The 18223-nt window shown below is 39.5% G+C and overlaps 1 protein-coding gene across 8 annotated transcripts in view; it reads left to right on the top strand.

Moving 5' to 3' along the window:
- Positions 1 to 18223, top strand: part of NOSTRIN (nitric oxide synthase trafficking) — a 71787-nt gene that overhangs the window by 46000 nt on the left and 7564 nt on the right. For all 8 annotated transcript variants that reach the window (XM_023730596.1, XM_023730595.1, XM_004375594.2 and 5 more), the window contains 5 exons: positions 5911 to 6036; positions 13288 to 13386; positions 13484 to 13609; positions 15567 to 15675; positions 17155 to 17243. In XM_023730596.1, the coding sequence (XP_023586364.1) occupies positions 5911 to 6036; positions 13288 to 13386; positions 13484 to 13609; positions 15567 to 15675; positions 17155 to 17243 (549 nt within the window). The remainder of the gene's footprint in view (positions 1 to 5910; positions 6037 to 13287; positions 13387 to 13483; positions 13610 to 15566; positions 15676 to 17154; positions 17244 to 18223) is intronic.

The following is an 18223-nucleotide window of genomic DNA, read 5'->3' as shown; positions in this document are numbered from 1 at the left end:
GTGTATGTACCATAGTTTGTTTATCCATTCATCTGTTGATGGGCATCTAGGTTGTTTCCATCGTTTTGCTATTGTGAACAATGCTGCCATGAACATGGGTGTGCATATGTCTATTCGAGTGATGACTCTTACCTCTCTAGGATATATTCCTAGGAGTGGGATTGCTGGATCATATGGTATTTCTATTTCTAGCTTTTTAAGGAAGTGCCATATCATTTTCCAAAATGGTTGTATCATTTTGCATTCCCGCCAGCAGTGCGTAAGAGTTCCGATCTCCCCGCAATCCCTCCACATTTGTTATTTCCAGTGTTTTTGATTTGTGCCGGTAAGGCCGGGGTGAGATGGTATCCCACGTATGTTTTTAAACAAGACTTTGTCTCACATACTTTGGACGTTATCAGGAGGAAACGGTCCCTAGAGAGGGACATCATGATTGGTAAAGTAGAGGGTCAATGAAAAAGAGGGAGACCTTCAACAAGATGGATTGACACAGTGGCTGCAACAATGGGCTCAAACATAGCAACGATTGTGAGGATGGCGCAGGACCAGGCAGTGTTTTGTTCTGTTGTACATAGGGTCGTTATGATGGCATCTAACAACATTGACAGACGACAATTAGACCAGTGGTGTCCAAATTTTTTAATAGGAAATCCTATTAAGAAAACATTCCCCAACTCCTACCCCAAATAAGTTAAAAAATATACATGTGGCACAAATGGTTTGCACTCAACTGCTAACCTAAAGGTTGGCGATATGAATCCACCCAGCAGTATGCAGAAGAAAAGGCCTGTTGATCTGCTTCTGTTAAGATTACAGCCAAGAAAACTCTATGGAGCAGTTATACTCTGTAATACATGGGGTTGCCATGAGTTGAAATCAACTCACAGCAACTAACAACAACAATATACATGTTGTATATTACATATGTTACTTTATATATTATGCTAATATGTTATGCACATTATAAAACAAAGTAGAAATCTTTAAAGCATGAGATAAAAATTGAATAAACAGTGGTCTAAATGATTAGCCAATCATGTCTTTATACAATCATGAAGTACTATTTCCAGGCAAAATATACACTTGGGGCAAGGTTCAGCTTTAACCCTAGTAAATATAAATTCATATTTCTAATAGTCTTCTTGATAATTTTAATATCTTTCTCAATTTCTTGTCTGATTTTGCTAGATTATCCACATTTTATTTTTTAATGAGGCTGATCATGCACTCAGAACCAGGAGCAGGAGAAGCATTAGTTCTGACATGTTCTTGTGGCTTCCCTGTGCTTACATGATTAGTATTAACATCAATCTATAGCTCCTTGGCAGAAATGGTTTTAAGACATTTGTGCATTTTGTGTGTGCTCACCTGACTGAAACTAGATAATAACTCTGTAAATCCACATGACCCAGGCACATTTAAGACAGCCATATGTCCCAGGATGCTGAAAGTGAAGACGCTTGGAAGGCTCATGTCAGATTCTCATGTTGTTGAATTTCCGCTCTTCCCCAAGCACACTTCAGAATCCACAAATACCCACATGTGGCCACCAGTGTCCATCCACATATTACATAAAAATAAAGCTTAGTAACTTAATTTTAAGTCAAAAAAATAACACAAATAATATTGGAGTGTGGGAAGAAATTTTATATTTTCTGCCTGCACCCAATAGATTATCTTGCACACCACTTATATTATGTGCCCCAGATTGGAAACCTTTGAAATAGTCAATATCTTCTCCAAAAGAAGGAGTCCCCTTTAGGAAATGTAGTCAGGGCCACTGCAACCTCAAATATTCTTAAAATGAAAGGAAAATGTGCACTATTGGTAATTCTATCATTTCATCTGAAAAAAAACATTAGTTGAATAACTTAAATTAATTGTCAGCAAGATTTTATAAGATTCTTATTTCTTCACGTCAGTCTTCACAGTTTAAAATGATCACAACAAGAAAAGAATAATGAGACAGCTTCAGAGGAGGCTAAACCGCAGTATGTTACCGTGCTAAGCACCAGGACCTGTCTTAGGCATTCTGAACCCTCATTAGAAGCTATTCTTTACTGATGCAAAGCAAAAAGAAAGAAAGAACATGAACAGCAAAGTGGTGAATTTCCTCTTCCTTCTCTCATTAGCAGCTTCCCTAGGAAGTTGAAGTCCATGGCCTTCCCCTGCCCTTCCTTCTCCAGCTGGTCCTGTAACCACTGGCTGTCTTACAACATAGACCCCCCCACACCATCTTTATCACCTAATCTAGTAGCTTTTTTTTTTTTTTTGAGTTCTAAGCTAAACACCTAAGACAGCTTTCATTTTCTCATCTCACATAGAAGTGCTCGTGATCTCCAGACTGTGCTGGTCCATCTGTCTGCTCAGCAATTCTTTCTGTTTTCCTGGTCAGACAGTAGATTCCGTTTTCAACAGAAACCAGTTTTCATTAAGTCGACATTGACTCATGGTGACCCCATATGTGTCAGAGTAGAACTGTGCTCCATAGAGTTTTTAATAGCTGATTTTTTGTAAGTAGATTGCCAATCCTTTCTAGCACTTCTGGGTGGAGTCGAAACTCCAGCCTTTTGGTAGCAGCCAAGCACATTAAGCATTTGCACCACCCAGGGACTCTTAGTCTCAACAGAACCAAAAAAACCCATTGCCATCGAGTCAATTCTGACACATAGTGACTGAGTAGAACTGCCACATAGGGTTTCCAAGGGGCGGTTAATAGATTTGAACTGCTGACCTTTTGGTTAGCAACCAAGCTCTTAACCACAGTGCCACCAGGGCTCTATTCTCAACAGAAGCTGATCTAAACCTCCATTCTCCCCACAACGACGTCCTCACCACCCACTCTCAGTCAACAACTTTGCCTCCTACCTCACCGAGTAAATAGAAGTTGCCCAACAGGAACACTTTTACCTTCTAGCCAGCTGCCACTAAAGCAGTAGCATCTGCACAAGCAGATTTTCCTCCTGTCCTCTGGTTGCAATGGGAGAGACCAATTCTTCATCCTTTGCTCTAATTCCCACCCATCCTGCATCGCAGAGACCCTTCTCTATTGATTATTCCCCTCTGTCCTGCGTTTTTGACAACTCCCTCTCTCATACCATCAGACTTTTCAACTCCTATCTTGGAAGAACAGGGAGAGTCATGACCCTATTCCTGTTACTCTCCAGTTATTATCATCTCTCCTCCCCTTTATGATAAGATTTATTGAAAGGGTTGTCTGTGCTCTGTTTCCACTTCCTCATCTCCCATTCACTCCTCAAACCACTCCTATAAAACTTTCCCCACCATTCCACTAAGAGTGTTCTTGTCACTGAAAACAATGTCCTCCTTGATGCTAAAGCCAGTGGGTACTTTCCAGTTCTTACTTCATTTAATTTCTTGCAAGTATTAAGCATCGTTGACCTCTCTCTTCTACAAACATACTCTTCTCTTAACTTCAGCAACTTCTTAGTCTTTTGGTTTTCCTCCTACTTCTCTAGCAATTTTCTTTTAGATTCCTTTAGGGATGCCCCTTTTTCTGCCTGACCTTTATATATTACTATTCCTGAGGATCCCTCTCCTGGACCTCACTCTGTATGTTTACTTACCGTTGTATCTCCTGTGTCCAACACAGAACTCTCAATATCAGGTACTCAGTAAATAATGGATAATAAACGTACTCTTAAGGCTTCAATTACCATGTCTATGCTGACAATACTCAAATAAATATCTTCAGCCCAAACCATTCTTCATTTCTTGTGTCATACTCAGCATCCAAAATCAGACACATCACTTCCCTCTACCTAAGTATATCCCAGCACTGATCACACAAAATGGTAATGGCTTGTGTGGGTCCCTGACTAGAAAAGGAACCTGTCATGTTCACATTTATATCCCCAGAGCAAATCACTGCGCATGACACATTGTAGGCACTCAATGGCAGACATTTGGTAAATAAATGAATGAGATGTTTATTCCAAGAAGAATCAAAGGGGAAAGAAAAACAATTTAATTTCTCACAAATTTTAGTAAAGATTTCTGAGCAGGTCCTTAAATAAGAATATAGGAGTCTATATTCTTTTATAGTATTTGGGACCATTTACTATAAATTTACCAAGTAGAAACTTCCAGTCAATAACTATATAGTGTAGACTGATGAATGTTGAGCAGTGGTCTCAGGTCTCACTGAGTCTCAGCTCCCACTGCTGGGGGTCTGAGCATTCTCACTAAGAATCTAAGGACAATGATCTCACAGAGTTTAGCCATGGCACTCTTTGAGCCCTTTTATTCTATTTTTATCAAGTTAAAATTCACAAGCTCATGTTTCTACAGATAGATATGGTACATTACACTTAATATTCAAAACCAAATGTGCCCTGTGCAGGTCATACATCAGAGTTGAATGGCTACTATATTAATTGGAATAACAAAGTGAGTGGCGTTAATATTCAACATTTTGGATGAATGTTCTTTATTACTGTAACATTAGTCCAAATGTCCTTAAATATAAAGTAAGTCATTTTTTAAAGCCTTTTGTCTCTGTCCTTGGAACTCCTAAGTGGCTTAAGTCAAAGAAGTCCTTGGCATTCCTTAAAGTATGGTTTGAGGACCACTAGTGTATCTGAGGAGGTAGTGAAAATTCAGATTTTCTGATTCCACTATAGAGCTACCGAATCAGAACTGCTACTTGTGGGATCTAGGAATCTGCAATTGTAACAAACACTGCAGGTCATTACTAAGCATACTAAAATTTGAGACCAATCAGTTGCTGTTGAGTTCATTCCAACTCATGAAGACCCTCTGTGTGTCAGAGTAGAACTGTGTCCCATAGAGTTTTCAATGACTGACTTTTTGGAAGTAGATAGCCAGATCTTTCTTTCAAGGCACCTCTGGGTAGACTTGAACCTCCAATCTTTCAGCTAGCAGCTGAGCACATTAACCATTTGCACCTCCCAGGGACCACGTAATCTAACTTTCTAATTTCTCAGAGACATGAAATGACTTGCCTGAACATTCTAAGAAACAATTTCAGCTGTCCTGGTCCAGGGAGTTTTGTATTACTTCAATTTTCCAGGAGACTTAACAACCAGCACAGAAGATTTTAGTGATTGGCAAGAGGAAGGTTTTTGTGAAGAAGCAGATTCTAGGGGAGCAGGGTGAAAAGAAACCATTTGGTCAAGCTGTCCATAATTTACAGTGAATGTTGGGCATTGTCTTGGCAGCTCCATGGTAATAATAATATTTACTGATCTTTATTGATGCTCTATCAGGTGTTGGGCAGTATGCCATGTGCTTTATGTGCATCATCTCCTGCAATCGTCAAAACATCCCAGTGAAGTAGGGGCTATCATCCCCTTTACAGAGATGAGAAAACTATTGCTTATGAAAGTTCTTTAATTTCTCTGCAGCCAGCACCAGGGCTCAAATCCTGGAAGTCTGATTCCAAAGCTAGACTGCTGCCTTTGTTTAGTGAAAGTAAAGTAAGTGTGTCAGGCCCATTCTAGTATTATAAATTATATGATCTCACAAGTGTCTATCTGTCCTGGTAAGAAATGCAGGGGCCTAAAAATTTACCAAATAAGGCTGGTAGATTGCAATCTGTGAGCTTGAATACCCACCTGCTTACTTCTCCTTGCCTGTGATTTGGCCTTCTCCTTGTCTTGATAAACTTGGGTAAACCAATTAATATATTTAAGGGCCTTGATTTCCTCATGTGTAAAACTGAGGAATCAGACTGAAAGGCCGTTAGGTCTTTTTCAGATTCTGACATCCTTTTTTTCTGAAAGATTTTTGGTTTTGTCATATAGAATTTATGACTTGACCTGAGAGATGAAGAACTTATAATTGGGACAGATATAATTCTTTCTATGGAATGACAAAGGGCTTTTATGAATGTGTTAATGAGTATGTGACACTGATGTTTTACTTTAGCTCCTTAATAAACTGAAAAAATCAACTGAGAAGTTGGCAAAAGAAGAAGAAAATTACTACCAAAAAAACTTGGCTGGCTACTCTACCAGACTGAAATGGGAAAAAACACTAGAAAACTGCTACCAGGTAAGCTGTGCAGTCCCAGTTCTTTTTCTTCCATGGAGGCTTGCACGGCCTTGAAAATGGAGGTTAGATGTGTGCAGTTATGAGATCTGATCTCTGTCTTTAGCTATGACCCTAACTCTTAATTGTGACCTTAGACAAATCTCATATCTTCTCATTGCTTCAGTTTCTCCGTGGATACAATCACTAGTGAAAATTTATTGAATGTCATTGGCCAGAATTTCTGCTCCTAATTCTCAACAGTAGTACTCAGATAACTTCAAAAAGTACTGTCAAAGTAAAGTATAAACTAGGGCTTAGGTGTTAGGTCCTTGGAAATGAGCTTTAGGCATGAGTGCTGATTCATATAGTAACCACATATGGAGTTTTCTTGTATGCCAGGTATAGTGTTGTGCTCTGGAGACACAGAAATGAACAAAGTACCATCCCAGCACTTGAGATGCCCACAGTTTAGTAGTAAAGACTAACACATAAAGAAAGAACGGAAAGTAGAACAGAAATAATGAAAATGCTGACACATTGTGAACAGTGTAACCAATGTCACTGAACAATTTGTTCAGAATTCTTAAATGGTAGCCTAATTTGCTGTGTAAACCTTCACCAAAAACTCAATAAAATACTATTAAGAAAGAAACACTCGTAGTAAATCATCCAATAAAAATACCAAAGTGTATGAACAAGCAAATCACAGAAGAGGATATCAAAATCACCACTAAACATATGAAAAAATGCTCAATTGTTTGCTAAAAATTAAAAAGTGAGAATATTAAGTGTTGGCAAGAATGTTGGGAAACAAGAACTCTTGTTCCCCTCAAGTGAGAATGTAGAAGAATATTTATTACAGCATTGTTTATAATTCTGTGGTGGAAAAAAAAATTATACACTATTTTAATACCCATTGATAGAGAAATTATTCTTTCAAAATGTGCTCTAATTTAAAAAGTGGATTACCAATAAAAGAAATAAAACTATACTTAAACATGATCAATCTCAAAAGCATGATGTGAAAGAAACATACCATTTATACAATCTATGTAAATTAATTTTAAAAAATCACACCCCAAACTATACTGAGCTGTACATGTGTGCTTGTAAAGGTATACATATAGAGTAGATCTATGTTGACCTATCAGGAAAATAGAGCTCATCGTGGGAATCAAACTCAAAGTCATAATCTCCTGAAGGAGAAGTAGGATTTCCTTCCACCCCTCTTGTAACCTGATTTTATTGCTACCACTATACTGAAAACAAAAGTCCCTGGGTGGTGCAAACAGTTAATGCGTTCAGCTGCTAACCAAAAGGTTGGAGGTTCGAGTCCATCTAGAAGTGCCTCAGGAAAAAGTCCTGGTGATCTACTTCAGAAAAACCAGCCACTGATCAGCACAACTTGACCAAGGCAAAGTCATAGAAGATTCATAGACACATCCAAACTCCCGGAGGGACCGAGTTACTAGGCTGAAGGCTGGGGACCATGGCTTCGGGGGACATCTGGCTCAACCAGCATAACATAGTTTATAAAGAAAATGTTCTACATTCTACTTCATTGAGTAGTGTCTGGGGTCTTAAAAGCCTGTGAGCAGCCATCTAAAATACTCCCCTGGTTTCACCCCACCTGGAGCAAGGAAGAATGAAGAAAACTAAAGACACAAGGCAAAGATTAGTCCAAATGACTAATGGACCACAAGTACTACAGCCTCCACCAGACTGAGTCCAGCACATCTAGATGGTGCCTGGCTACCACTACTGACTGCTCTGACAGGGATCACAACAGAGGGTCCCAGACAGAGCTGGAGAAAAATATAGAACAAAATTCTAGCTCACAAAAAAAGAGTAGACTTACTGGTCTGACAGAGTCTGGAGAAACCCTGAGGGTATGGCCCCCGGACACCCTTTCAACTTAGTACTGAAGTCACTCCTGACGTTCACCCTTCAGCCAAAGATTTGACAGGTCTATAAAACAAACAATAGTACACGCAGTTCAACCGTGTATACAAGACTATATTGGCACACCAGCCAAAAGCAAAGACAAGAAGGCAGGAAAGGACAGGAAAGCTAGACGAATGGAAATTTGGAAACCAAGGTCGAGAAGGGGAGAGCTGACACATTGAGGGGTTGGCACCAATGTCACAAAGCAATATGTGTACTAACTGTTTAATAAGAAACTAATCTGTTCTGTAAACTTTCACCTAAAGCACAAAAAAGAAAAAGAAAAATCAGCCACTGAAAACCCTATAGAGCACAGCTCTGCTCTGACACACATGGAGTCGTCGAGTCAGAATCAACTAAACAACAACTGGTTATTTACTGGTGATGCTGAAAGCCACCAGATTGTCATTCCCTCTCCCTCTTAGATCACCCGTTTCCCTTGAACTCTCTTCCGCCTCCTCAGTGTCGGCCCACGTCCATTAGAACAAACTTGAGACAACCTCTGTCAAGTTATTCTGGCCTCACCCTAACCCCCAATAATTCTTCCCTTACTTGTATTTCCTTGCTTTTATATTCATTCTATACCAATGTGTTGTGGATTCACATATTACTCTATTCATTCTATGGTTTCTATGTGCTTATAAATCAAAAGTAAAATACTAGATGCATGAAGATAAATAACAAAGGTGGACTGAATCGAATCAAAGGAGAGTTTTATTATAATCGTGAGAGGTGGAAATGGGACACATAGAGTCCCTCTGTTTCATTTTTCTCCATCCACCCATAATTCTTCTGTAAAAATGGCATATGGGAATTCATTTTAAGATCCTAAGAAGTATCCTATTACCCCTCTATTCTCCAGGTTAGATTTACAAGTTCTTTTAGAGAATATTCATTGAACTATGTTTAAGACACTTTACCAAATGTTGTAAGAAATATTATAAAGTCTCAAATGTGGCCATTAAGTAATGAAACCAATCCCACAAGCCACACATCAAAATTAGTATCATTACTTCATAATCATACTATGTTCAAGCCATATTTCCTACCTTCCAAGAAGAACCAATCCAGTTGATAGAAATAAGCTATAATATATTTTAAAAAATAGTAGCCGCACTACCAAGCATTATGATTGGTACTGATAGTACTTACTCAAGGAATTTATTTTAGAAAGCCAATTTCAGTAATAGTCAAGAAACTTAAAAATGTTTGCTTTCTCGAACAGGGTTCCTCATTTGAGCCTCAGAACCCAGAAAATGATTTGTGTGACCTTCTCAGGTCTCTCAAGAATAGTGTATGACTAGTATCATTCTAGATGCAGAGGAGAGAAGATAATTCATTACATATAATGGATGCCCTAGGACATTAGGGCCCAATTCTCTCCCTGAGCCAGCTTGAGAAAAGTAATTTCCTTTTTATAAATGTATCTTGAGGAAGTAGCTGGGAAACAAACACAGATTTCTGTTCAAAATGCATTAAAAGTAAAAGGGAGAAAACAATCTAGATAGCCAACATTAACGGGATAACTAAATGAATCATTACACACCCACACGGTAGACTCTTATGAAATAATTAGACTAATGGCGAGAGAAAACACTCATGAATAATGTAAAGTGAAAAAACAGAATACTAATTTGATAGATGATTAGAGAGATAAAACCATACATACACATATGTTGTTGTCAGGTGCCGTGGAGTCAATTCCGACTTACAGTGACACCATGTGACAGAGTAGAACAGCCCCATAGAGCTTTCTAGGCAGTAATCTTCATGGGAAGAGCGGCTGGGTGGGTTAGAACTGACGACATTTAGGTTAGCAACCAAGCCCTTAAGCGTTGTGCCACCAGAGCTCCTTTCATAAACACATACCTTGACTGAAATACATCAAAATGTTAACAGCAGTCATCTCTGGGTAGAAGAATTATAAATAATTTTAAAATCTATTTCTTCGTGATTCTTTATTTTTTTAAAAACCCATAAAGTAGTATTGAGATCCTACGCCTCCCCTAAACCAAAACAAACAAACAAACAAAAAAAAACAAACCTGTTGTCATAAGTCAGAACCTCTGGGTAATTTTAGGAAGGAGCCCAGGTGATCCCTGGACACACTAGATTTTGAGAGTCACTGCTTTAGTGACAGCATATGTCTTTTGTCAATCTTACAGAAGCAAATTAGATGAAAATCAAGTCCTTTGCAAACTCCTCCTGTAGTACAAACTTGAAGGCTTGGACAGCAGAAACTGAAAGAATGAATGAAGAGCATGAATTATCATGATGACTGGGCCCCAAGCAACTCTTAAATCTGCTGTTTCATGATAATTCTCTGACCACATTTTGTTTGTACGTGGCATTGTAAAAGCACAAGAAGACAATTTGAGGTCCTCCCGAGTACGGCTTCTCTACTGATGCTTTATAAAAAAAGAGCAAGATAATAGAAAGCAATAATTCATTAAATGAGATATGCACAGTGGAATTTATCTCAGCCTCTTTTCATGAGCAAACCCAGATCATTTTAATGATTTCCCTGAAAAGTAATTAAAATCTGTTAAACATTACCTTCTCCACCAAGAGACACAGGTTATTCTAGTCTCAAATTGATGCTGGTGGTTCAACACTTGTCAAAGTAAAGAAACAGTTACCCATTAGGGATGCAATGTGTTCCTAAAACTTGGCTTTTATTTTCTCTCCTGTTCTTTGCTCTTTGTGCTAAACTAGAACAGCTGCTTATTAGATGATTTTCTATGGTGTAAGAACTCTTTCTTTTTGAAGACTGTCCCATTTAAGGCCTAAGCAACTGAGCAGAATTTGTTTTATGTATTTGTTATGATGCATATGATTTCAGCCCTTTGAAGAAGCAATACATTTGATAGGCCACTGTGTCTTTAATCCTTCATCTGGGAGACAGAAGGACCCACAGCCACATCCCAATGACTAGTGCCTGTGATTTTGGAGAAAGACTCAGGAGGCGGCCAGTAGAAACAAAGGCATTTGGCTCTCATTGATTTACAAAAGTTGTTCATCTTCTAACACTTCTAAAAAGGTGGCCGTGGGGAGTGGGGCTCCAGGCCTTCCAATCCAAATGTCAGAACACTTCACACAAAAATCTAAATTTGCATGTTATTGGTACAGATGTTCATAGTTACTGCCTGAGCCTTTTACTACTTGCATTTAAAAGCAGTGTTAAAATGACTGTATACCTTAGAGGAAAGAACAACAGAATGTGGATGCAATCTAAGCACAAGGATGTAGAGGAACATTGGACCAGGTCAGGCCAGGTGTGCCAAGAGAGGCCTGGTGGTCTTTGTGACACTTTCCACCCCTCCACCTCACCCCTGCCAAAGACCTCAAAATATACTCCAACCATATTACTTCCTATCACCAGTTATAACTCATGGTGATCCCGTGTGTGTCAGAGTAGAACTCTGCTCCATAGGGTTTTCAACGGCTGATTTTTCAGCGGTAGATTGCCAAGCCTTTCTTTCAAGGCACCTCTGGGTGAACTGGGAGAACTTTCTCCTGGACATCTGAAACCTCTGTTAAGGCTTAAAATGCTCTGAGTGCATACCCAGCAGCCCCATGTCGCCCCCAAGTGGCCCAGGAGTTATCCCCATGCACTCCCATTGACTCAGCCTTCTTGGATGATGTCTCATTCCTGAACCTCTCCATACCTCATTCCCTCAAAACAACCAGTCAGCAACTTGGCTAGCAGTGAGTGGTAAAGCCTAATAACCGATTTTTTTTTTTCTAATATGTTAATAGCTAACAAGGCAAGTGTGATGCCCCTCAGTTTCTTATTTATCCTTCCTGACTAAAAGTCATGAAACTCTACTAATGGAATTTAGTCAGCCCACACAAAATGGGGAGGCTATGTTCCCACCTTCAAAAAGTGGGCCCTTATCCCCAGGCCTAATTTTAAGCTAGGCTTATGAATTGATTAAACTTTGGGATTCTGCTCTTGTCAAATAGTCTCTTTCAGCAAAGAATTTGTGTCTCACCATCTTTGCCCTTGCAGAGACTAGCAGAATGCCCTATATGCACTATAAAAGATTAAAAAATATTTGGTGTCTATCTTAGTCATCTGGTGCTGCTATAACAGAAATACCACATGTGGATGGCTTTGTCAAAGAGAAGTTTATTTTCTCACAGTCCAGTAGGCTACAAGTCCAAATTCAGGACATCATCTCCAGGAGAAAGCTTTCTCTCTTTGTCGGCTCTGGAGGAAGGTCCTTGTGATGCATCAGTCTTCCGTTGTTCTGGGAGCTTCTCAGCACAGATACCTCAGGTCCAAACGAAGCGCTCTGCTCCCGGCGCTGCTTTCTTGGTGGTGTGAGGTTCCCGTGTGTCTCTGCTCGCTTCTCTCTTTTATGTCTCAAAACAGATTGGCTTAAGACACTAACTAATCTTATAGACCTCATTGGTATAACTGCTGCTAATCCATCTTATTACATCATATTGGTAAAGTTTACAACACATAAGGAAATCACAGCAGATTACAAAATGGTACACAATCATACAATACTGGGAATCATGACCCAGCCAAGTTGACAGATATTTTTGGGGGGACATAATTCAATCCATGACAGTGTCTGAGTGCATTTCCAGGATATGGACATGAGTTTTACTGGGCTTTACTCTCTCCTCTATGACTCACAGATTTTTCTCAAGTATTTCCTTTTCTCCTTTTCTTTCCCTTCTTTGTCAATGTCAGGTAATACATGGCACCTGTCTACATGCCTTTTGAGGCAAACAAGCATGGGAAAAATGCGTAAGTTAAATCAGTCCTTGTTGTTGTTTTTAGCTGCTGTTGAGTTGGCTCTGACTCATTGTAACCCCACACACAAGGGAACAAAATGCTGCCCAGTCCTGCACCACCCCCATGATCGGTTGCAGATCAGACCATTGTGATCCATAGGGTTTTCTTTGGCTGATTTTTAAAAGTAGATCTCCAGGTCTTTCTTCCTAGTTCATCTTAGTCTGAAAGCTCCACTAAAACCAGTTCAGCATCATAGCAACACACAAGCCTCCACTGACAGATGGGTGGTGGCTGCACATGAGGTGCATAGGCTACAAATCGGACACGGGTCTGCTGCATGGAAGGCAAGAATTCTACCACTGAGTCAATAATAACCCCAGAATGATGGATAAATAGATAGACACCGAATCACATTCCTGTGATTGCAGATCTCCCCCACCTCGGTTTGGATCCAACATAGTTGCTAGGCACAATCATGACAGCTTAGACTTTTTTCATGTGTGTCAATGTTTGATGGGTGACTTCAGTTTTCCATTACAACTGGCTGATCTTATGTCATTTTCCATACTTTGCAGAGCATCCTGGAGCTGGAGAAGGAAAGAATCCAACTTTTATGCAATAACTTAAACCAGTACAACCAGCATATTTCTGTTTTTGGTCAAACCTTGACCACAGTGAGTAGTGAAGAATTTTTTATTTCTGATATGCATGATAAGAATTGGCAGAAAACATGTATTCAGTGACATTTTTCTGCTTTCCATGGCATTGCAGTGCCACACCCAGATTCACTGTGCCATCAGCAAGATAGATGCCGAGAAAGATATTCAGTCTTTACTGGAAGAAACTGCAATATCGTCTACAGAAAAAAAATCTGAGTTCCTACTAACTGATTACTTTGTAAGTACGTGTAAAGGAAGGAAGTTGCATTAGTGGAGAAACTCTAGTCACGTAGTGAGAGATTCATTTTGAAAAAAAAATGATATAATTGTAAAGGAAATACATCTTGTTTTATAAATAAAGACAATTTTTATAGTTTGTATAAATTTTTTAAAAAAAGTGTGTGGTCTACAAACTGGGCAATGGAAACACATCTTTGGTCTTTTCTGAAAGGGAAAAAAGTCAAGCAGGATTTTAGAGTGAATCTTCATACTGTCTTCGATAACAATAACGCCAGGCAGACATGTTTCATGATCTATAAATAATTGGTTCCGGTATTAGTTGTCATTGCTGCTTAACAAATTATCCCCGAATTTAATGGTTTAAAACACACATTTATTGTCTCACAGTTTATGTGGGTCAGGAGTTCAGACATGGCTTAGCTGGGTGCCTCTGGTTCAGGACTGCAGTCTCACAAGCTGCAATCAAGGTGTCGCTAGGTTTGCAGTCAGCTCAAGGCTCTACTGGGGGAGGATCCACTTCCAAGCTCACTCACGTGGCAGTAGGCCAACCTCCCCTTCTAGATGACAGCCAGAGACATCCATCAATTTCTTGCCATGTGAGTATCTCACAACATGGCAACCTGCTACCCCGGAACTAGTAATCCAAGAGAGAGCCTGAGTGTCCAAGAGGGAAGTCACAGTCTTTTATAACTTAATCTCAGAAGTGACAGCCCGTCATTTCTGCCATATGCTATTTGTTAGAAGCAAATCCACAGGTTTCTGGACCTCTGCTACAGACACATCCAGCCACAACTCTACCCCACGCCTATCATCCTAACTTTTTTTTTCATTTAAACTTTGAAATAGTGCATGTGAAAGCTCAGAAACGGTTAAATGATTCCTTGCAGCCTACATGATAAGATCTCCGCTCCACCCTTTAAATCTGGCCAAAACTAGCTAGACAACTTTTTCTTTCAGAAGTTTGCTCAAGCAACTCCTGTATGTATTGTTCCTGATACGTTTTCACACAGTCCTCCCTGTGTCCTTTGCTCACACAGTTTATATGCCTGTACTACCCTATGCCCTCTTCCCACTTGATCCAAAAAAGGGCTGGTTAAGTCTTCTAGCCTGCTTGAAGCTTTCTGGCCCAATAGGCCACACATTCCTGTCTGCACCATTCCGGCTGCATTGAATGACTGTGGCCTTGCATTGCAAGTTCTCTTTAATGTTGTGCTTCAAGGCTAAACAAAACTATAAACCTATTCTGTTGTAATAGAAATCCTACGTGTGTTTTAGTTTGTGTGTTCCAGTTCCCAGTCAATACAGAACTCAATAAACATTTGTCACACTCTGATGTGGTTCTAGCAGCATATACATATGGTACTTGGGTCATTGAAGGACTCTAACTTGAATAAAGATAAGTAAACACCAAGAATTGTTGCTGTCAAGTTGATTCTGACTCATGGCGATCTCATGTGTGTCAGAGTAGAACTGTGTTCCGTAGAGTTTTCAATGGCTGATTTTTCAGAAGTAAATTCAGGCCTTTCTTCTGAGGCTTCTCTGGGTGAACTTGAACCTCTAATCTTTCAGTTAGCATCTGACTACGTTAACTGTTTGCACCACCCAGGGACTCCAAAGATAAATAGAAAGTAATAAGTATCCAACAAGTAGTCTTATTTATCAAGCAACTATGATATAACCATATAAGGGTCATTCTCCAAGAGCAGTTTGTTCTGTGAAAGAAAATGCTCAGCTATGTACTCACAAGTTGTGAAAAGGGGATGTCTTCTTTTTAATCACTGTGGGACAGTGAAACAATCTGTGTAAAACCAAAGATTACTTTTAATTTTTTAACTTTTTTTCTTCCATAAAGTAAAAATTAAACACAGTCAATGAAAGTCTCAGTACAACTGGGAGTAACAATGCTTACTTTTTTCCCCTTAACTTGCTAAACATCTCCCCTTTTTTTCCTAAAGGAAGAAGATCCTAACAATGCAATGGATAAAGAGAGACAAAAGTCTTCAATAAAATCAAAATTGCTGAGACTGCAAAGAGATATTGAAAAAGCCTCGAAGGACAAAGAAGGTGTGTAATTATCATGTAGGATGGCCCAATAAGGGAAAGTATTAGAAGTTTCATTCAGAGTCAGGATTATTCTGCTTTTGCTGACTGGGTCAGGGATCGTCTAATTTAAGGAACCACATGTCAAACCTAATTTGTATGAATAAAGAAAAATAAAAAAGAAGAAAGGAAAGGTAAAAAAAAAAAATGAAAATGGTTTTGGCCTATTTACAAGAACTACGTAAGAATTATGGAGCCCTGGCAGTGCAGTGGTTGAGAGCTACAGCGAGCTACAGCTGCTAACCAAAAGGTTGGCAGTTCGAGTCCACCAGCCACTCCCTGGAAACAATATGGCACAGTCCTATAGGGTTGCTATGAGTCAGAATTGACTCGATGGCAGGGGTTTGGCAGCATGTTACATAAGAATTTTACTACCATTTTCAGAAATGTAGCATTTTACAGTCTTTAGGAAGTTGGCTGGAATGAAGATCAATGCATTTAGTTCAAAACATGATAAACCTTCTGTGGACAAGGGTTTTGTTCATATTCAATCCTGTACTTAGAAGTCAGGCATGTCAGAATGTTAAGTCTAAAGCGATGCAGATAATAAAAATTACATAATACTTGGAGTATGTGTATAGTTTGTTTTATGTGGCCCAGAATAACATATTGCAATGTAACACTTGATAGAAAATTCAAGATAGCAAAATGTTTAGAAATGTAAATACCATAGTGAGGAAGAGCCTAACATTGAGGTAATGTTGAGATTCAAAACTTCATCTCGGAAAATAACAATTGGAACAGTTTAACCCTTCCAAGACCCAATTATTTTCTGCTTTGAATTTCTTGTTGATACTATGTTTTCATTAATGGAAGCATGCTGAATCATTGAGTGTTGTTGAATTTTTGGTAGGTAGTATGGATTTTTTTTTTCTTTCCCCCCACCACAAGCCAACCAACCAAAGTATGAGAGTCCAGAGGGACATATGTTGTCCCACTAATTCTACCCCTCTCAGCCCCCGCCCCCACCAAGTCCAGTGGGACATATGTGTCCGAAAATTTTTTTTCAAAATTTCTGTTTTTCCTATCAAAAATACACACACCTCATGCAACACTGTAGAAACAGTAATTTGTAGCACACACCCATTTTATTGGTTTCTAACAGTCATAAAGACTTGCGGCAGCATACACTGTCAGTGGGAAAGCAGCTTCCCAATGAACCTGAGAGGCATAAAATGTTGGTGTGCAACTATATATACCACTGATCATGAAAAGGTTTTAAGCACCAGCACTTCTCAATTCTTATTAAATGAAACTAAGATAAATGAACTGTTATCCATTCAGTAAAATTTAGTAATGACTACATACAGAAACCCCCCCAGCCATTTAGGAAGTCCTACTGGTATCATTTCTGGGTTCAAGCTCTCTCTGAGTGTGACCAGCTCCCAGCTGTGTCACATCAGAACAGAATGAACTGTGATTGAGAGCATGATTCCATTTCAGGCCTGGAACGAATGCTTAATGCATACTCCAGCAACTCCTCTTTCTCCGATGGAAAGAGCCAGAAAGACACAGCAGCGTTAATGGATGAGGTAAATATTTGCAGAGTGCAATTTCCTAGATTTAGTGATGAAAGGGCTATTTTTAGAAAACTTGCTTCCTGGCACATTCCACCTCTGTTTGCCTTTCCTTTCTCATGGCATAGAATGATCTAGTCAATTTACAGGGTCAACCCCTTGGCAAGTAGGTTGAGGGTCTGGAAAAATCCAACTACCTAGATATATTTGTTTTGGGGTCTTCCTAGGAAAAGAATTATTCTTAAAATAGAATTCCCCAAAATACAGTCATTCCTTGAGGAGCCTGGAAACCATGTGTACTTTAACCCAGTTAAGACAAGTGACGCAAAGCAAGGGATCTGTGTTCAGAAAGGCTTGTCTTTGGGTCTAGCCCTGCCATTTACAGGGATCTTGGACAACTTTAGAGTCCCGGGATGGTGCAAACAGTTAAGGGCTCAGCTACTAACTGAAAGATTGGCGATTTGAACCCATCCAGAGGTGCTTTGGAAGAAAGGCCTGGCAATCTGCTTCTGAAAGGTCACAGCCTTGAACGCCCTATAGAATACAGTTCTACTCTGAAACACATGGGATTGCCATGAGTCAGAACCAACTTGATGGCAAATGGTTTTTTAAGGGGACAATTTTAGTTTTCTCATTTGGAAAATGGAGCTATTAGTACCTACCTCATAATGTTTTAGTGAGGATGAAATATTAATTAGAAAATGCTAGTACAGTGCTTGGCCCAGATGAGGAGCCTCAAAACTACTAATTATTATTAAGATGCTGTTTTCCACTCATTCCCCAGCTGACATCAGGGTCGTCAGAGAATAACAGGAGAAATGAAAGATATGGCCACACAGAAGGAAGAGAAGGGGGTCTAGGGTGTGAGAGAAAAGCTCCTGGGAAGCCAGGAGCAACTTTAGAGGCCCAGGTTTTTAGGAGGAGGAAGTGACAGAGAAAGGGGCCCGGGAGCTGGATCTTCTGGCTTTTTTGTTCAGGGCTCCACAGACATTTGC

Source organism: Trichechus manatus, unplaced genomic scaffold (assembly GCF_000243295.1).
Source record: "Trichechus manatus latirostris isolate Lorelei unplaced genomic scaffold, TriManLat1.0 scaffold00037, whole genome shotgun sequence".
In the NCBI taxonomy this organism is placed as follows: Eukaryota; Metazoa; Chordata; class Mammalia; order Sirenia; family Trichechidae; genus Trichechus; species Trichechus manatus.
The sequence above is the reverse complement of the archived record's forward strand: the minus strand, read 5'-3'. Positions and strand labels throughout refer to the sequence as shown.